Source organism: Typopeltis vanoorti, chromosome 5 (assembly GCF_054136105.1).
Source record: "Typopeltis vanoorti isolate ZY-2024b chromosome 5, IOZ_Tvanoo_1.0, whole genome shotgun sequence".
NCBI classification, from domain to species: domain Eukaryota; kingdom Metazoa; phylum Arthropoda; class Arachnida; order Uropygi; family Thelyphonidae; genus Typopeltis; species Typopeltis vanoorti.
In genome coordinates, this window is record NC_143553.1 from 37,123,403 (window position 1) to 37,145,629 (window position 22,227).

General features: G+C 34.9%; 1 protein-coding gene across 2 annotated transcripts in view; it reads left to right on the forward strand.

The window, feature by feature from the left end:
- The window catches only part of eIF3a (eukaryotic translation initiation factor 3 subunit a), a 378,310-nt gene that overhangs the window by 252,660 nt on the left and 103,423 nt on the right, over positions 1-22,227 (forward strand). For both annotated transcript variants that reach the window (XM_090393079.1, XM_090393080.1), the window contains exons 12-13: positions 3,975-4,184; positions 16,222-16,326. In XM_090393079.1, coding sequence (XP_090249205.1) covers positions 3,975-4,184; positions 16,222-16,326 — 315 coding nt within the window. The remainder of the gene's footprint in view (positions 1-3,974; positions 4,185-16,221; positions 16,327-22,227) is intronic.

Below are 22,227 nucleotides of genomic sequence, written 5' to 3' on the forward strand. Positions count from 1 at the left end.
TTCTCTCTACATGACAGCAACACAAGTCAAATCTAATTCTTCTTGCACTTCAAAAACATGGAACACCGAAGAAAATATATGATGATGGATATGTAGAATTTTCAACCAAAAATCATGAATGTGATATAAAAGAATTGACATTGGGTCTTATTAAGCCATAATAGTACAGATGATTGTACCAACTAGTTTTGCCACATTGACTTAGAATTTTTTTTTTTTTTTGTACTTTGATTTGAATAAAAAAGAATATTAAAAAAGACTTTAGTTAAGTAAATGTGCTAGACAGATATCATGCCAATAGCAAAATGTTCAGGAAGCTATTGAAAAGTTTCAGAATGGAGGAAAGTATAGTGAAAGAAATCATAGGTGATAAAGGTAATATAAATACTGAAGATAAAGATAATCTGAAAGACTGGAGTAATTATTTTGAAACATTGCACAATGCATCAAGAAGTGACAAAACAGTAATAGAAAATATTCAAGTAGAATGCAGTTACGAGTATGCATGTGTACACTGATACTTGAGATAAAAGTTATCATCAGAAACCTAAAATGTAGAATGGAAGCTAAAGTAGATGATATTTTACCAAAAATGGTTAAATATGGACGTAATAAAATTTAATAGTGGCTTCACTGCATAATTCAGAAGACATGGTCAGAAGTTTGAATTCTGGATGATATATGACTATTAAATTATTTAAGGAATTTACAACGTATACTGGAATATTAATTAAAAGAAACTTGAATGAATACCTTCTATACCTCCTAGATGGCAATGTCACATTGCCATCTTCATGGAAACATACAACTATGGCATGTGCACGCAGGCACTACAAAAAGCAAATGAGGCAGAAGAGAAACTACTATTGTTCCTAGAGTCTTAAAGGTGCTTTAAAATGCTCTTATAAATCACTCGCACTTTTCCCATTATAAATCATTGCCATTCTTTAACTTTGTATCCTATTCATAGTTTTTCAGATGACATTACTCTCCATTCATCTTCTTCATTCTGGAAACCTTCTGGCACTCAAATACTTGACACTTTAAGATCTTCCACAACTAATGGCCTAAACACTGATCTCTTCACCATTCTCAAGTGGCATGTTGTGAATTCTAGTCCAATCATAGTAATGATCTGTCATTCCCTATATATCTCCTTGGGCTGACTTCACCTTCTTGTATAAGAACTTCTCATGATGAACTCCTAAAAATCAGTAAATCCCAAATCCAACTAACCTTAGAAATTTGTTTTCACATTTGGGATGGCCCTGAAAACCTGATGATTCTTAAATCCATAAAGAAGAGGATAATTTATCTAATAGAAAACCTCTATATCACAAACATTCTCCAGTCATCTTCTCATTAATGTTTTGTTTCTGCATTATGTTTATTTATTTTTTTTTTGGTACTTTCACGGGCCTTGTTCCACTGAATTGGTCATTACCATTCCTGTCCATTAATCATGTGCAACGATTGATCAACATCTGTACATAGTTAAAAACTCCAAATTTGTTGAGTCTACTTTTCATCTTCCTCAGTTCCATATACTCTTATTCTTTGGAACAGCTTTCTCAATACTATTCTCTCCAGTGAGTGTTAACCCTTCACTTTTCAATGAACTTGAACCTGAAAGGGAATTGGGTTAGCATTCCCAAACCTGGACATGGGGATTGTTTCCTCTGGGATCAAGTACAGTAACACAACTGAACTCTAGGAGTTCCAGGGACAGCTGTCTTTTCTTGTAAGGATTTGGCTCCCTGTATATTACTGTTGTCAGATCTTGAAAATCCAAAGGAGACAGTGTGATTTTCGTGGCATTCCATATCCATATTCGCAGCAGGTGAATACCTGCTCGCAGTCACTAGAGTAAAGTAAGGGAAGTTAGCAAGATGGATCTGTAACCTTGGGATAAGGATTGGCTTTAATGACTTGGCTGGTTGGGCTGGGGTCCAAACAAGTATAGCATTGCACTGGGACTGGTCAAAACTCTCCGGTAATGGAATGGTTGAGTCTGGACTAGTGTCGGGACCTTCTCATGGAATGTGTCAACTGCATGACATACTGGATGGTACTTTTGGCCAGCAACTAACAGTAAACTTAGAACTGGCATGGACCAGGGGAATTCAACTGTCTAATTAAAGCATTGTGATAGCCATTGAGAGGTATTGCCACCATGTGATCCCTGCCCATTGTGAATGTTTAAGTGAAAGAGTGTCAGTCATGATCTCAAGTGATCGGTAAGAGTGAACATGCTTCTCATTGAGGCGGATGCTTTTCTAGATGTTAGATGGAGCTCTGGTTCTGCTGGCTTTAAATAAACCTGTTTTTGAAAACTCCTGTCTGAAGGGAGGTTGTGTGCACACACATCTCTTTATAGAGGATCCTGTAGAGAGAATGCCAAGTGCTTCTCTTAGAAATGTGGGAACTTGCCACTCACAATGTGCACCTGTGCGCTTACTGTAGGGAAATGGCTTTTTATCAGTGACATCTTTAAAGACGTAAGGAGGCAGTGTGTACTCCAGAAAAACTACTCCATGTTCCAGCACAGCAACTGTTGAGAACCTTCCTGTCATTCTCTAATGATGGTGGACTCAGATTGGGTTAGTGGCTTGAAGGGGCATACTCAATGACTCTACCAATGACAAGTTACGAATATGGTTATAGATTACCTTTTAGAGTATGCTCAACAGGTGATAAGTTAGAACAGGTACCTGAGTTAGTATATAAGTTAGCTGTATATGGTAGGGTGTAGATTCATGTGCTTGGTAAAATATCAGATTAAAGTGAGAGTTCGGCCAAATCTGTAGCAGCATTGACTAGTGTTCTTTCCTATCTGGGCACCAAATTGTGTGCAGATGACCTAGGTACTGGTCTGGGTGTTGTGCTTAGAAGAGAACCGCCATTCTGCGATCTATTGACACCCATTCTCTGATTCCCTTTCTTTTAACTACTCGATCACACAAGGCACTCTTGTGTTATAAGCTTGTGGCCCCATGTATGAGGTCAGTATTCCATGTGTGTGTATTGGGAGGGGGATCCTTTGAGTACTGTTGTTATATTGGGTGTGACAACAAATTCAATACTTGTTCTTCATTAGAGTTCTAAAATTATTTCATACAGAAGAGTGCAGAGTAATTAATGACCCATCTCTCACCAAATCCCTCTGCTTTCTTTCACAGAGACATTGAATTTCTTTTTCAAGTATTTCTACAAAGATTTCCACTAATCACTTATCAAAATTGCCATTGATAATTTGTTCTCTTCTGAATCCTTTAAAACATGCACATTAATTATTCATTTTTCTTCCTCTACACATCTGTTCCTTATTCTGATGTTTTTGGAAATGTCTTCCTTCTTATGTATTTCATAAGGAGTATAGGTCTTCAAATCTGCTATTAACATGTTTCTTCTTTCTCCTCATTTTTCTGTCTCTCCATACACTATTCTAATGACTGTAGGTTTGAATAATCTATATGTATTCAATTACCATAAAAAGTGCATGCATTTTATGTCATCTGAGTCTTATTTACTAAATGAGACTCATATGACATATTTTAATTCTGAATTGTGAGATTGCACACATTTTTCAAAAAATTACAAAATTACATCACATTGAAGGGCTGAAGCAGACCTGCTTGTTGGAGGCCTCAAGTAGCTTGAAAAAGTTCCATATTCGATGCCTAGAGCTAGAGCCGGGTTCTGGGACTAGGCAAAAATAAAAGAAAAATATAAAAATACAGAAAATATATATAAAATTAATAAAAATAGAAAAACACCCCAGAATGACTAAAGATAAATGCTTTTTAAACTTGTTAATTGTAAATGGCTCAATCCAAATAAAAGCCTTCCATAATGATTTAATTAAATTTTTCTACTTGCATTTAGAAAATATTGCCTTTGCCAGTTGCAAGTTTTTTTGTGTGTGTGTTTGCTATTTGAAATGCTTAATTTATGAGCATCTTTTAATTAAATAGGAAGAAGAGGAGAGAAAATTAAGGGAAGAAAAACAACAGAAGCTGCGTGAGGCTGAAAATGAGCGCATAGCACGTGAATCTGAGGAACGAGCTAAACAGCGTATATTAAGAGAACAGAATGAGTTGAGAAAAAAAGTAGTGATGGAAAAAATAGAGCAGCTGAAGAAAACTGAAATAGGTGCTCGGATATTTGAAGGAATGGAAGAAGAGGTAAGTAATTTGCTGAGCTAATTTTTACTGATCTTGAAAGAAAGCCTGGTAAAGAAATACTTTGGAGGAAAGGGGAATGGAGAATATGAACTGCAGCATTTTATCTTTGTATTTATATTTTCTATCAATTTTTATATATTTGTGCACTGTTATACCAGGTAAACAAAATAATATCATCGTCATCATTTTCTGGGTCTCTGACTCTATTCACTCCTTGAGGATACACATCAGGAAATTAATCATGATACTCCAAAAGAATGTACTAGATATTTCATATATAATAAACTACCAAAAAGTTTTAACTGAAGGCCTATAGTCAGCACTTCTGCAAGGGTCATTTCAAAAGATCTGCATATGCATTCCCATTAGATGTAATAGTTTCCACCTTCACATCAATTGCGAACAAGGCCAATGCCTTGCTTGAGTAAAAATGTGTGCATTGATTTACTATTTCTGGGGTTCATATTGCATTAAACAAGACTAAAATGAAAGAAGAACCTCTTTCCATGTAACATTTCAAAATTAAAACCTGCATGTGGCAGGAAAAAAACTGATATGAGATTCACAGTGGTTTAAGTGAAGTTTACAGAGATAGTGTAGTGGATTGCTATACATTCTCACTCAACGTTGCTTCCAATATTCTGTGAATAGTCCAAAAAGTGACAGGTCATTGACAGATATTATGTTGTAGATGTAATGTAATGTTAGTGGTTATCAAGAGCCTGTATAAGATTGGTATGAAATCTTTCCAACCTGTTTTTAAGAGTATTAGCAAGCAAAATGGATTGCAGAAATGTTGCATCATAGATAAAATATGGATATAAGATTTAGAATCAGAACTGATGAGTCCAGTCTTGCAATTTGAAACATCAAACCTCTCCTCATCCAAAAAATGTCAGTGTCAATACCGAAGGTTAAATTAATTGGGGTAGGACTTCAGTTTGTAACAAGACTGAAGTGTTAGCAATAGAATACCTGCAAGTCTCACAGAACTTCCAGCAGGACTTTATGAGGACTGCAAGAATTTTGCCCAGAAATTCACATAAGAGCTTCACATGCTCATTCTTCTGAAAAAGTGTAGATGGGAAGTGTGCTTCATTACATTTCCGAGTATTTAGTCTTTTCTCTCGATTGAAATAACTACTCTCTGAAAAACACTTCTTTATTTGTTGAAATGTTTGATAAGATAGGTCACTTCAGCAGAGCCATCATAAGTAGTACTTAAGGGTAGGATACGTCTTGTACTGACAGTACAAGACTCATCCAGACATTATATAGCAGCAGTGGGATTATATTAAAGGACTGTAAATGTATTTTGTTAAAGAAATATGTGGTTTAACCAAAAAAGTGCAATGTGCAGAAGTTCTGAAATGATTCTCATAAAAAATTTCACTATCCACTATAAGAAACTTGATTTTTTTGTAGTGTTTGTGGATCCTGCTAGTTTGTTATGGTTGAACGTAAACCATATTTCATGACTAGTTTTCTGTCAGTAACTGCCATTCAAATTAATCTATTATTTGTCAAATACTTGATTTGAAAATAAGTCATTCATCTGTATTGTTTCTGCTATTTTTGATCCAAAAGATACTGAGAAATATGACTGCTGCTTTAGCATTAAAGAATGTGGAATCCAAAGGATTTTTATCCAAACACTTGTTTTGCTAATCTTTCACTTCTAATTCAACATTATTGAATCCTAAAGCAGCAGTTATATTCCTTAGTATCTTTTCCCCTATTAACATCTGTATGTTGTAGTCTATAATTCATGTCTGAAAGTTTTCTGACTTTTCCTGGAAAAATTCTTTTCCAAAATTTAGTCTACATTTTTATTTTGAATGACTTGAAAAAATTCTCCACGTCTTCAATAGAATCTTCCATGGGACTTTAGGGGACAATAAATCTCAATTGAAAATTTTCACTTGAGACATTGTGCTGGGGTCACTTATAGGTCAAAGCCAAATAACTGGGAGGAGACATCGATATCGCCTTTTGGGAAAGCAGAGTACCACCTAGAGTTTTTGACCTAATGTCCAATCCTGAACTTCATGTGGGGACCCCCATTGATAGGTGTCCACTATGTACTGAACAAAGGAGAATGGACTGGCAATTTGGGACTTAGTCAATCAAATTGTAATCTCTATGGACTTAAACCACAAATATTATGGTGCAGCATAATGAGATTTCCTGCTGTTGGGGTATTGCCCAGTTAAATATGACCCTACTGTTTTTGTCAGGATACCAAGGCAAGCAGTAAAAAGTTGGCTACTGGAACAAATTCAAGCTCAACTTCTAGAAGAAGAACAAACCAAACATCAGAAGAACTGAAGATAGCAACCATTAATATACAGGGTGTTCAGGATAAATTTGACATATTTATAATTAATTATATTTTTCCGTAAGTTACATGTATTAACACACACTTCTCTTCATTTAAAAGTTTGGACCCTTCTTCATTCATATACAAGATGTCAGAAAGGATGGATAGCTGGAACCCACCTGAATCATGGAAGAGAATAACTTGTATCATGATGATTCGTGCCCGCCATCAAAATAAGGATATTACGACTGCTGCCCAATGCTCCCTGAATACAGTAAAAACAATCAGGCATGAACTAGAGACTTGCAATGGTGACTACGAGGATGTAGCAAGAAGAAAGATCCCTAGCAGACGATCTGATTGCGTTCGTACAGCAGAATTCCTCGCAAATCTGCAGGAACAGGTGTTGAAGAACCCTGGCATTGGAATTCGGGCTTTGTTCGTGGAGTTGCTAACTGTAGTCAAGCCCTGGATAACAAGGGTAGCCAATGGTAGGCCGTATGTATGGCAGCAGGATTCGGCCCCTTGCCACACCTCTGGGAAAAGTCAAAAATGGTTGTCTGAAAATTTCTACGACTTCACCAGTCCAAATGTTTGGCCTCCAAACTCCTCAGACCTTAACCCCATGGATTATTTTGTATGGGGCGCAGTTGAAAAAGACACCAATCGCACTTCCAGTAATACAAAAGCCCAGTTAATGGATAAAATTAAAACAGTTTTTGCGGCCCTTCCCAGGGAGACTGTAGCATCAGCTTGTTCGAGGTTCCGAAGCAGAATTGAAGCTGTGATCGATGCTAATGGTGGTTATTTTGAGTAAATCTTGTTGATAGTATTGTAATTAACTCTGCCTGTAATGTTTTTTTGTCAATTCATTAAATTTAATAGATACAAAGAAGATTTTCTTTTTCCTTACGAAACTGTCAAATTTATCCCGAACACCCTGTAAGAAGTATTAATAGAAAGGAAATCAAGTTTGCAGTTGGCATCAAAGAAGAGAAAAACAGATGAGATCTTACTAAATAATTAGTATAGGATGATGTTATATTTGGACAATAATTATCAAGGAAATGAGGGAGTAGCAATAGCATTCAGCACCAAAAATGAAGATAAACTTCTTGATTGGAAGGCAGTTTCATTAGAGTTATGTGGGCAGAATTCAAAATGGAAAAATGAATGATGAAAATTATTTGTGCCTGTGTAATCAGCAAAGTAGGAAGGAAAATTTGAAGAAAAGAGCAAGGCTAATAATAATGGTAAGTATGTTCTCAGCATGTAGACAAGTGATTACTAATGACATGTTTAAATATAAAGATGTGTACAAGTTCATGTGGAGAGAAGATAAAAGAAATAAGAAAAGCCTCATTGACTGTGTTAATGTTAATAGTGTATCTTCATGCTGATTTAAGATATAAGAGTGTACAATGTACACAGGATTTGAAATTGGAAGTGACCATCATTTAGTTTTTAGTAGGATAAAAATGAATAGCACATTGAAAAGAACAGTAAGTAATGAAGAAAGAAAGTTTTTTTAAAAAATTAAAGTTGAGCAGCTTTACCAGGTAAATTGTAGACTCAACTAGGCAAACATATTAAAGAGAAAAAATTAAACCACTTGAAAGCAAAAACCAAACTTTATAGTCTCTGTAGCAAACTCCGAAGAAGCCATTGACTGATTCAGCTAGAGGTGGTATGTGGTGAAGTTGTCTGCAAGAATAGAAAAATACGAATGTCATGGTAGACATAAGAAGTTAAAGATGTAGTCCTGGAAAAGAAGCAAGCACACTAAATGTTCCTAGTAAATAAACTGGCATATGCCCTAAAAGAATACAGAGAAAAATGTAAGAGTGCTAAGCCATGTATGCAAACATCTTAAGAAAAGTCATGGGAAGACTTGGGTAAGAGTGTGGAAAGTAAATATCAGGAAGGTGGCAAAATGTTCTAGGCTATCAATAAAGCTTAGAAATGGAGGAAAGAGTACTTTAAAAGAATCAGAGAGGATAATGATAACATGAAAACTGAAAGTATATCTTAGATGTCTGGACTAATTGCTTTAAAAGACTGTTAAATGAAACAAGCAGTGATAGAACTTGAGTAGAAAATTTTCAAGAGAAATGCAAACAGGAGTACATTTAATAGTGAGGTAGAAAAAGCAGTTAAACTTGAAATACAAGTTCTGTGTAAAAGGCAGTTGGAGTAGATAATATTCTGCTAGAAATGCTCAAATATGGAGATAAAAAGTTTTTCAATTGCTACACTGCATAATTCAGAGAGTCTGGTCAGAAGGTCAAATTTCAGATGACCGGAGTTGAGCTATTATAGTTCCCATCTATAAAAACGGAAATAAAGCTGAATGTGAGAATTACAGAGGACTTTCTCTTCTAAGTGCTGCTGGTAAGATATATTAAAAATAATTGAAAAGAGGATAAAAAATTTATGGAAGAGAAACTGGGAGAAGAATAAGCTGGATTCATGGCAAATAGAGTTTGTCAGGATCAGATTTTCACTTTACGACAAATAGTTAAGTCATGATAATATGACAAAGATCTGCATTTTAGTTTTGTAGATCTGGAACAGGCATATGACAAGGTGCTTCGAGAAAAGCTATTCAAAACACTACAGTTATATAGGATAAATGGAACATTATACAGGGCAATACACAGTCGATATTTAACTTTTAAAGTCAACAATTAGAATTAAAGGAAATACAGGAACATGGTTTGATGTAAAATTAGGTGTATATTAGAATTGGAGATATCAACCTTAGCTCTTTCTGCTTAATACAGACGATGTTGTATTCCTAAGCAGATTCATGCTGCAAGTTTACAGGATTATCTACTAAATTGAATAATAGCTGTAACATTTGGCATGAAAATCAGCAAGAGAAAAGATCAAAATTATGAAAAGAGGCTGGAACATAGAAAGCTTCAGCTGCATTCTGAATGGAGAGCCTATAGATGAAGTAAAATATTTCAGCACAATTAGGCACAATTTTTAGTGAAGATGGCCAGTTAAATCTGGAAATAGATCATAGAATAAGAAAAACTGGTATCATGGTAGGCAGTTGAATAAATTTATATATAATAAGAGAGAAATTAGTCAAAATACTAAGTAGTATACAAGACAGCGTTCAAACCAGTCATGGATCAAGTGCTTTATTTCTAATCCCATGGATCATGGGATTAGAAATAAAGCACTTGATCAAAGATTAGAGATCACGGATATGAGAGTTAATTCTCTCATATCTGTGATCTCTAATTAGAAAAATTAGAGGGCTGAACAGATGGCATCAATGGGTTGGTATCGATGTAATCCACAAAAGGTTGAAAACCAATAGTACCATCCAGTAGGCTTAAGTATTAAATAATGTGGAAGCTCTGTTTCTGGTATTGACCTCTATTGGTTTATTTTTTTCGGTTGTTTTATTATTAATTTTAATTTTAATATAGCTTTCTTTCATTATATTTGCTATTGCTTTTGTGGTTTGAGGTGGAGTATCAGTTCACACAGAATGTTATATAATTTTGTTCTATTTGATTTGATCATATGCTTTTTCGTAATCTTGGAAGGCTATATGTGTTGGCATGTTAAATTGTATTCTTTTTTCTATAATTTGTTTAAGTTTAAATGTTGGATCTGTGCAGGATCTTCCTTTCCTAAATCCTCATTTATTTAATAATCCTCATTAAAAAATACCACAAGTATTTTTTCTCTGTAAATTGCGTATGTTCTGAAGGGCCGATTTGTCTGTATGCGGGATGAGAAACCCGAGTTTCTGGGAGAAAAAAGCTTGCTACCTCCGTATGAGATCGGCTAACTCATTCAATTGAAAACGTCCATATAAAGATTCCTGCTGTCATGACGGGAATCGAACTGAGGCCTTTTCGATTGGAAAAGGCCTCAGTTCGATTCGCAATGTACCATTGTTCTTCCAATTGTGCTATGGAGGCAATTATCATCATCATAATCAAATTCCTGACGTGCCCTCAAGGGCAGTACAGGATATGATAGTACTACATGAAAAATTTACACCATTACTAACTTCCTATCTACAATTTCTGAACTATGCCATGCAGCCACTGTAAGACTTTTATACCACCATATTTCAGCATTTCTGGTTGAATATCATCTACTCCTGCTGCCTTTCCACATTTCAAGCCTTTGATGGCTTTTTCTACTTCAAGTATGGATATGTATTTCTGACTGTATGCCTGTTGAGTGTTTTTTACCACTGTGCTATCACCATTCTCTAAGAGCACAAGCTGACTTATTTGCCAGGAACTTTTGATATGCTTTCTTCTTTTCCTTCACTGCCTCTTTAACTTCCTGTGTCCACCTTGGAGTTCTGATTTTTCTATCCTTGCAGACAAACTCACCACATGCCTCTCTGGCTGAATCAATCAGAGGCAATTTATCGTAATTGAAATGGTTTAGAGCTGTATTTATATAGTTCTGTATTTATTCCACCTTCTCCTGTAGCTTTTCTATTTTTTAGTTTTTCCATTATTTTCTTAGATCATTTAAGTGAATTGGTTCTTCATTTGTTTCTTGATTCATTACTTGTTTTATTTCAATTTGATTATTATTGTTTAGAAACTAGGTGATTGGTCCATTCTTTTGTGGAGGGGCTTCTAATTTGGAGCAGAGCTAGACTAAGCGGGTCCCCATGTGACAGATAGGGGAATTGCTATCAGAAATGGTGGTTGGTTGTGAATACCCAATAAGTGGTCCTGGACCAAAGCGGCAAGCTTTGGAGGCAATTTGCCAGCCCAGCTGACAAATTCTTATACTCGGAAATTTCAAGGGAATATAAACCAGACAGTCCAAAAGATAAAACAAAATTGGAAAAAGGTCTCTATCTAAATTTAAATTTCTTTAAATTTCTAATGAACCACAAAGATGCTTGTTTTTGGAGATTAAAAATACACAATGGCTAGCAATAGAGCCATAACATTCACCAATCTTTTTTTCAGCATCATATGTTTTTACTTTTATTTATGTGATTTTTCAAGTTCTCATACATGAACTGAGATTCTAACATTGATTAAGTACAGTTGTGCTCCGGCAATATGTGCAATGTGTGTGACGCACACAGGATAGTAAAGGCGCCAAAGATTTCAGGCGAGGAGGAAATATTTTAGAAAAATGTTATTCATTAATTATATCAAAATAAATTACATTTTTGTTTAAATTTTAATATTTTATTGATTTGTCTTAAACAAATTATTTATAATCACTTATTTGTTATTATTCCTTAAGATCTTATTTAATTCTGATCCTAGTTCTAACAAGTAGTTTAGCTTAAACAAGTAAAAACTTGAACACTTGCATGAGTTTATTGTTTACAGGATGACGCACGTTTGAATTTGTTTGATCTTGTTCACACTCGCATTTGCTCTAAACATATATAAGAAAATCTGCTCAAGTTTTAAACTTTATTCTCTATTCTGCTATTATCAGCAGAATATAGGCAGCATCTTGCAATGTACCTGAATCATCATGAGAAAAATTTAAATCATTTGAGCAATTACAAAAAATGGAACAGAATTAATTACATTCTTAAAAAACAAAACTTATATTGATCATTTGCAACAAACAATTTTAGATAATGAAAGGAAACATTGGTATGAATTTATAAAAAAAGAATCTTTTTTAGTACAGTTTTTAGGTAAACAAAATATAGCTCTTCATGATAAAAGTAATAAACTTTACTATCTTAACAATGATAATTTTTTAAAATGCATTGAGATGTTAGAAAAGTTTGATCCTTTTATATCGGAACACGCATGACATGTAGCTAATGATCCTGACTTTAAAAATATGCCCTCCTATTTAGGAGATAAAATTGAAAATGAAATACTCACTTTATTGGCATCAAATATTAAAAATAACCTTTTTATAAAGTGTTTTTTTTATTGGGGTGGGGGTATAGGGACACCAACTAAAGTTTCGCATGCAGTCGCTGGACACTACTGGCACGTCCCTGATTAGGTAAAGATTTAATTAATAAACTTGGATGTAATTCAAAAAATTTGCAGCAAAAACATTTTTTTTCAGTCACAGGGGAAAAAAAAAAGGAAAATTCTGGAATCTGCACGAATTTACAATCCTATTTATTATGGTAGAACAATTTGAATTCTTTTATAGAACATTTTTGAAACTTACCATATATAAACTTTAAACACATGGTCATTTTATGTATGTATTTTGCACTTGCGTTTTGTATACAACTTTTTTACATTTGTTTTTTTTTTACACCAATTTTTATATTTGTTTATGCTGTTAAGTATTTATTACCTTATACACTGCTGTGAGATGTATTGGTGTAGTATCACTACTACTTTAACTGTCCTTATGGCAGCGAACTCAAAACCAAATGAAACCAAACCCGAATAAAGATACTTTTATCATCATCATCAAATTCCTGCCATGTATCCTCAAGGGGGGGTGTACAGGATATGATAGCACTACATGAAAAATTTACATCATTACTAACTTCCTATCTACAATTTTACTCCAAATCAGTCTGTTGCTTGTGAAAACTCCAACATTACCAGATCTTATATTTCTATTGTCTAAGGCACTTTGTACCGTATCAATTCACCTATATCTTGGTCTTCCTCTGGGTAGTTTTCCTGCCAACCTGACAGAGAACACCTGTTTTGCTAATCTTTCCTCGCCCATTCTGTTTAAGTGACAATACCACCTGAGATTAGCTCTGCTAATGCATTCCTGGATGCCGACAATGTCAAGTTCCTTCCTAATATCCTCATTTTTAATATGATATTGCCATTGATGCCATCTGTTCACGCCTATAATCTTTCTCAGGACTCTCATATCTGCGGTCTCTAGTCTTTGGTCAAGCGTTTTACTTGTGACCCAGCTCTCAGATCCATAAGTTAAAACTGGTTTGAACACTGTCTTGTATACAGCTAATTTAGTGTTCCGACTAATTTCTCTCTTATTCCATATGAATTTATTCACTTTATTTCCCACTATACCAGTTTTGCTGATTCTGTTGTCTATTTCTATATTTAATTTACCATCTTCAGTAAAAATTGTGCCTAAGTAGCTGAAATATTTTACTTGTTCCACAGGTTCTCCATTCACAACAAAGTTGACATTTTCAATGATTCTGCCTATTTTCATTGTCTTTGTCTTTTTATTGCTGACCTTCATACCATATCTATTACAATAGCTATTCAATTTAGTCAGAGAATCTTGCAGACTTGTAGCGGATTTATTTAGAAGTATAACATCAGCCGCATAAAGCAAAGAGCTGATATTAACAACTCCAATTTTGATATCATGTTTAATACCACTTTCCTTCATAATGTGATCCATATAGATAATGAATAACAGAGGGGATAATGTACATCCTTGTCTCACACCAGATTTAACATTAAACCATCTTCCTGTACTTCCTTCAATTCTAACTGCTGACTTACAACTCAAATAAAGACTAAGTATTGCTTGATATAATGCCGCATTGACACCATATAACTGCAACGTATTGAATAGCTTCTCTCTTGGCATCTTGTCATATGCCTTTTCCAAATCGACAAAACTTAAATACAGATCTATGTTATATTCCCATGCTTTCTCGACTATTTGTCGGAAAGTGAAGATCTGATCCAGCCTATATTTGGCCTGAATCCAGCTTATTCTTCACCAAGCTTTTTTTTCCACAATTCTTCTCAACCGTTTCTCAAGTATACTTGCATAGATTTTGCCAGGAACACTCACTAGGGAAATACCTCTGTAATTCTCACATTCAGTTTTATTTCCCTTTTTATATATGGGTACTATGAGAGCTCTACTCTAATCATCGGGAATTCGTCCCTCTGTCCAGGCATTCTGAACTATGCAATGCAGCCACTGTAAGACTTTTATACCTCCGTGTTTGCGCATTTCTGGTCGAATATCATCTACTCCAGCTGCCTTTCCACATTTCAAGCCTTTGATGGCTTTTTCTACTTCAAGTATGGATATGTATTCCTGACTGCATGCCTGGTCAGTGTTTTTTATCACTGTGCTGTCATCACTGCACATCAATTTTATCTTGCTCAAGACTAAATAGTGATCACTTCCACTTTCGAATCCTCCATACCCTCTGGTGTTCTGGACCGGGGAGAAAACATCACTATCAACAATAACATAGTCAGTGAGACTTTTCTTATTCCTTGCCTCTTCTCTCTATGTGAATTTGTGCACATTTTTATGTTGGAACATGGTGTTAGTAATAACCAGTCCATGTCCTGAGCAGAAATCCAACATATATTTGCCATTATTATTAGCTTTGCTCTTTTCTCCCAATTTTCCCAAAACATTTTTGTATGTCTGACAATCACTTCCTGCTCTGCTATTTTGATCTCCAACAAGGATCCCAACTTTTCCTTTTTCATTGTATCTGTAGCTTTCTCTAGAGCCTCAAAAAATTGCTCCACTTCTACCTTAGTAGACCTTCTGTCGGACCATAGGCACAAATAAGTCGCTGTGGCCAGTTCCCCATTCTGATATTTGCCCAAATCACTCTACTTGACACTGCCTGCCTTTCAAGAAGATGAGCCTCGTATTTTGTGTTGAATACTATGGCTACTCCTTCTTTTCCTTGATTGTCATTTCCTGAATATAACATTTTGCATTTATTGCTCAGAAAGATCTCACCAGTTTTTGTCTTTTTTGTTTCAGTCACCCCTATTATGTCGATGTGGTATTTATCTAATTTTTCAGCTAGCTCCATTTCTTTGCCATTCAGGCTTCTTCTGTTGATAGTACCGATCTTTAACTCTGGTGATGTTGAGTTGGAGTGTTTTTTCAGATTTGTTCCAGTAGCTGACTTTTTGCTGTTTGCCCTGGTTCCCTGGCGAAAACAATGGGGGCCTTGTTTAATCAGGCGATGCCCCAGCTGGCATGAAATTTTGTCATGTTGTACCATCATTTTGTATTTTGGTTTAACCAATATGAATACAATTTGGTCAGCTAAATCCCAAATTGCAAAGCCCATCCTTGTTCGTTCAGTATCAAGGTAGATATCCAGCAGGGTGCACCACGAGATGGTGAGGATTGGACATTAGATCAGAAGCCCTGCTCGGTTCTCCGCATTCCTTTAAAGGCTATGTGGAGGTCTCCTCTCAGTTATACAGCTTTAGACTTTTTTATTCCTTGGCCACTAAAATATCAAGCTACTCAATACTTGTATTTATATGCAGCCGGTTTATTCGCTAAATATTCTGTTTCAGATTTTTGCTAAGTCAGGATTAATATTGCATAAAAATATTAATCTTCGTTTTCCATGTTTTTAACTTGAATGAATCTATCATTTAAATGACATTAGTATTACAGGTTATTGTTATAGCACATTATGGTTATTGAGATGATTTGTATTAATAGTACATTGCTGAGCATGTTTTTATTGTTTGCCATAAGGTAGCATATATTGTCTGTTTGACAGGCATTTAGATTAGTATGTGGGTGACTGCTCTGTTTACCTGTGACAAAATCCAGTTTTATTTATTGGTAACATAGGATAAGTAATCTTTCTTTCTGAATTGTATTTTGATAGTAATTCTAAGTTTTCCATAAATTTTGAGAATTATCAATGCTGAATATATGATAAGTTTTGTTTGTACTTATTTGTGCTTATTAAAATATGAGTAGTTTTTTGTACAATATTTAAATATAATTTGAAGAATTGTTATTATCTGAATTTGTTTTTAGGAGTTAGAGAAGTTGGATCCTGATGATATTCTAAATCGACAAGTGGAAGAACTTGATCGTGAAAGAAAAGAACTTCAGGCTAAGCTTAAAAAACAAGAAAGGAAGGTAAAGGATTTTTTTAAAATTTTCAGCATTTATAATCTCTTTCTCTCTCTCTTTTTTTTTTCTTAACTTGATAACTTGAATTTATGAATGAATATGATAATTCTTTATATAATGGAAAAAGAGTTTTAAAGTTGAATATAGCTGTTATCTGAAACGTTTATTTTTTAAGTGGCCTCATTTGTTAAGCAGAATTTTATATTCATTCCTATGTGAGGAGTAAATATGCAACTTGACTCATTTTACACACATGTAATATATATATATATATATATATATATATATATATATATATATATTGCATGCAATATGCAACTTTTTCTTTTCTTTGGACTCATTAGGTTCAGGTTCAAAGCCACTGTATTGATATTTTATATATCTCTACTTTTTATAGAAGATTTATGGTTCCAATTATATATATATATATATAATTTTCACTTTCATTCCTAATTCAATGATCTCTTTGTTTTCCACACCACAAGATGAATCGTCTTTTTTACTGAATGATGGCATTTTCACAAAGCAATATCCAATAATAAAAAAAATCACAAAAGAACAGATGTCATTGTACAGCAGATGGAACAGTCATCATTAAGTTTATTACCAAGCATGTCTGCAGTTTAAAACAATATAATGAGGTTAACACATTTGCCATGAACAAGGACAAATCATCTTATGCTATTGATCCTGGGAAGTGATGCCACAGATAGTGGCATGTGCTGCTCTCAAAGCCAAAACTATTCAGACTGGAGAAGATCTACTTTAGTATATTAGAATTAAGGGTATTCTATATTTGGCTGATATATTTGAACTAACCAGTAATAAATAGCATCTGTATAGATATATTGTTAGCTTAGTACTAGAATGAAAATTACTGTCTATAGTGAAAAACATTTTCTTTTCCCTAATGCTGCATAACTGAAAGCCAAAGCACAGTAGAAATTTTATTGTAGTATGAATAACACATGAATCTGTTGATTTTATTTTATGACAGGATGGCTGTCATAAATACAAGTGGTCTTCAGTTAAGAACTGACTGTATAGCTTCTTCCAGTCAGTTGTTAATTCTGCCTTCTCATGATGTGGCTTGTTTCCACCATATGGTCCCTTTGGTGGAAGAAATCAACAGCATTTTGAAATGCAAAGAGAAATTTTCCTTGTTAGGAGCAGATGCTTGGTCTACAGACATACAGGTCTATCTTAATAGCTTCAGGTCAATTAGAACTAAACAAAACTAGCAGTATTGAAAAGATTATAGGGAACTGAATTGTACACATTACAAAAAATAAAAAATAAAATAAAAATAAAAAAAATATCTGGCATTTGGAATACTGAAGAATTCTCTTTCTTGTGTTCTCATTAAAACAAAAGGCAAGCATTTCATATCAAGTACAACATTAGCAGAACAAAAAATAAAAAATAAAATAAAGTCAAAGAACAAAATATATAAACTATCATAAAATTTTATGCACATTTGTGAGTGGATTGAATGATGCTGAATTAGTACCTAGACTTCACTACAAGGGTGGTCTGAAAAGTTCTTCGACTTGACCATAGATGGCAATTCTACTGGCAAGATTGTTTTATAAGTTGGTACATCTGTCATAAGCATCCGTGTGAAATTGCAAGTCATTCTATCAAGTAATTTGTTTTATACAGCTGTCTGAAGCAAAAGTTTTGTCTGTATCCCTTGAAATGGATAAAATTGAGTACGTGCTTTTATAAAACTCTTTGTAAAAGAAGGTTTAATACCAAAAGAAATTCATCTGAAGTTCATAAAAGTTTATGGGCACTCTTCTCCTTTGTCTTCGACAATTAAGAAATGGGCTGCCGAGTTTAAATGTGGCTGAACCAGCCTTGAAGATGGATCTACGTGAAAGACATCCAAAAAAAGTGTAACAACACCAGAAATCATTGATCAAGTGCACGATATGGTATAAGATGACCGGTAAGTAAAATTGCTGAAACTATAGGCATTTCAAAAGAATGTGTAGAATATATTTTACATGAAGAATTGCAAATGTAAAAGCTTTGTGCAAGATGGGTGCTGTACTTGCTCACAGCAGATCAAAAATGCACTTGCATGAAAATCTCTGAACAGTGCTTGGAGCGTTTTAACAAGAATGAAACTGATTTTGCGCATCGATTTATTACTATGAATGAGACTTGGATTCACCATTACACACCAGAATCCAAATAGCAGTCACAACAGTGGAAAGACATCGGTTGTTCATTGTCAAAGAAGACAAAGTCGGTTCCATCAGCAGGAAAGTTCATGGCATCAGTGTTTTGGGATGCTAAAGGCATTTTGTTTATTAATTATCATTAAAAAGGTAAAACAATAATCGGGGAATATTATTCCGATCTTTTAAACAAACTAGATAAAAAAATTTGTGAGAAAAGATCTAGTTCATCATCATCATCATCAAATTCCTGCCATGTAACCTCAAGGGGTGTACAGGATATGATAGTACTACATGAAAAATTTACATCATTACTAACTTCGTATCTATAATTTTCCTCCAAATCAGTATGTTACTTGTCAAGACTCCAACATTATCAGATCTTATATTTCTATCATCTAAGGCACTTTGTACTGTATGAATCCACCTATATCTTGGTCTTCTTCTATGTCGTTTTCCTGCCAACCTGGCGGAGAACACTTGTTTTGCTAATCTTTCCTCGCCCATTTTGTTTAAGTGACCATACCACCTGAGATTAGCTCTGCTAACGCATTCCTGGATGCTGACAATGCCAAGTTCTTTCCTAATATCCTCATTTTTAATATGATATTGCCATTGATGCCATCTGTTCATGCCTCTAATCTTTCTCAGGACTCTCATATCTGCGGTCTCTAGTCTTTGGTTAAGTGTTTTACTTCTGACCCAGCTCTCAGATCGATAAGTTAAAACTGGATTGAACACTGTCTTGTATATAGCTCATTTAGTGTTCTGATTAATTTCTCTCTTATTCCATATGAATTTATTCAGTTGACTTCCTACCATACCACCTTTGTTGATTCTGTTGTCTACTTCCATATTTAATTTACCATCTTCACTAAAAATCGTGCCTAACTAGCTGAAATGTTTTACTTGTTCCACAGGTTCTCCATTCACAACACAGTTGACATTTTCAATGATTCTGCCTATTTTCATTGTCTTTGACTTTTTATTGCTGACCTTCATACCATATCTATTAGAACAGTTATTCAATTTAGTCAGAGAATCTTGCAGACTTGTAGTGGATTTATTTAGAAGTATAACATCGTCCGCATAAAGCAAACAGCTGACATTAACATCTCCAATTTTGATATCATGTTTAATACCTCTTTCCTTCATAATATGATACATATAGATAATGAGTAATAGAGGGGATAACGTACATCCTTGTCTCACACCAGATTTAACATTAAACCATCCTCCTATACTTCAATTCTAACTGCTGACTTCCTACTTAAATACAGACTAAGTATTGCTTGATATAATGCCCTATTGACACAATTTAACCGTAGCGTATTGAATAGCTTCTCTCTTGGCACCTTGTCATATTCCTTTTCCAGATCGACAAGACTTAAATATAGATCTTTGTAATATTCCCTGCTTTCTCAACTATCTGTCGTAAAGTGAAAATCTGATCCTGATGGCCTCTATTTGGCCTGAATCCAGTTTGTTCTTCACCAGGCTTCTCTTCCACAGTCCTTCTCAACCGTTTCTCAAGTATACTTGCATATATCTTACCAGGAACACTCAATTTGTAATTCTCACATTCAGTTTTATTTCTCTTTTTATATATGGGTACTATGAGAGCTATACTTCAATCATAGGGAATTTGTCCCTCTGTCCAGACTTTCTGAACTATGCAGTGCAGACACTGTAAGACTTTTATATCACCATTCTTCAGCATTTCTGGTTGAATATCATCTACTCCTGCTGCCTTTTCACATTTTTCAAGCCTTTGATGGCTTTTTATACTTTAAGTATGGATATGTATTCCTGATTGTATACCTGTTGAGTGTTTTTTACCACTATGCTATCACTGCTTGTTTCATTTCGCAATTTTTCGAAGTAATTACTCCATACTTCAAGGATATCCTTTTCCCCCGTTTTCATTTCACCTTTATCATCTCTAACTCCTTTTACAGCACTCTTTCCTCCATTTTCCTAAGCTTCTTCAACAACCTCCAGAATATTTTGCCACCTTCTTGATATTCATTTTCTATGATCTTGCCAAAGTCTTCCCATGACTTTTGTTTAGCTAGTTTTACACAGTGTTTCGCTTTCTTACATTTGTCTCTGTATTCTCTAAGAGCACAAGGCGACTTATTTGCCAGGAACCTTTGATATGCTTTCTTCTTTTCCTTCACTGCCTCTTTAACTTCCTGTGTCCACCATGCAGTTCTGATTTTTCTATCCTTGCAGACAACTTCACCATATGCCTCTCTAGCTGAACCAATCAGGGTTTTCTTCAAGGCTTCCCACTGAATCTCCAAGGTTTGGTTCCTGTTCTCAAACTCTTTCATTTTTCCTTCAATAATCTCTTTCTATTTTAGTCTACAGTTCACATCTGAGAGCTGCTCAACTTTTATTCGCTTTAAAACTTTCTTGCTTGTCATTCTTTTCAATATGAAATTCAATTTTATCCTGCTCAAGACTAAATAGTGATCACTTCCAATTTCAAATCGTCTGTACACTCTGGTGTCCTGCACCAGGGAGAAAACATCACTATCAACAATAACATAGTCAATGAGACTTTTCTTATTCCTTGCCTCTTCTCTCCATGTGAATTTGTGCACATTTTTATGTTGGAACATAGTGTTAGTAATAACCAATCCATGTCCTGAGCAGAAATCCAACTGGTATTTGCTATTATTGTTAGCTTTGCTCTTTTCTCCAAATTTCCCCAAAATAATTTTGTATGTCTGACAATCATTTCCTATTCATCTAATTAGATCCCCAAGAAGGACCAACTTTTCCTTTTTCATTGTGTCAGTTGCTTTCTCTAAAGCCTCAAAAAATTGCTCCACTTCCACCTTAGTAGAACCTTCTGTGGGACCATAGGCACAAATAAGTCTCATTGTCCAGTTCCCCATTCTCATATTTGCCCGCATCACTCTACTTGAGATTGCCTGCCATTCAAGAAGATGAGCCTCGTATTTAGTGTTGAATACTATGGCTACTCCTTTTTTTTTTTCCCTTGATTGTCATTGCCATAATAGAACATTTTGTATTTATTGCTCAGTAAGATCTTGCCAGTTTTTGTGTTTTTTGTTTCAGTCACCCCTATTATGTCGATCTGGTACTTATCTAATTTGTCAGCTAGCTCCATTTCTTTGCCATTCAGGCTTCTTATGTTGATAGTACCGATGTTTTACTCTGGTGATGTTGAGTTGATGTGTGTTTTCAGATTTGTTCCAGTAGCTGACTTTTTACTGTTCGCCCTGGTTCCCTGGCGAAAACAACGGGGGCCTTGTTTAACCGGCAATGCCCCAGCCGACATGAAATTTTGTCATGTTGTATCATCATTTTGTATATTGGTTTAAGCCAATAAGAATACAATTTGGTCGGCTAAATCCCAAATTGCTAGCCCATCCTCGTTCGTTCAGTATCCAGGTAGATACCCAGCAGGGTGCACCACGAGATGGTGAGGATTTGACATTAGGTCAGAAGCCCTCGGTTCTTTTCATTCCTTTAAAGGCTAAGTGGTGGTCTCCTCTCAGTTATATAGTTTTGACCCTTGATCCGGTTTTCGGGGAAAAAAAAAAATCATGCTACATCAGCACAATGCACCTGCCCACAAAGATGTTTTGGTAATGGAAAAATGAAGGGATCCACACTCTGAATTGTTGGAACATCCACTCTATTCTCCAGATTTGACTCCCTCTTCTTTCTCTTCCCAAAACTAAAA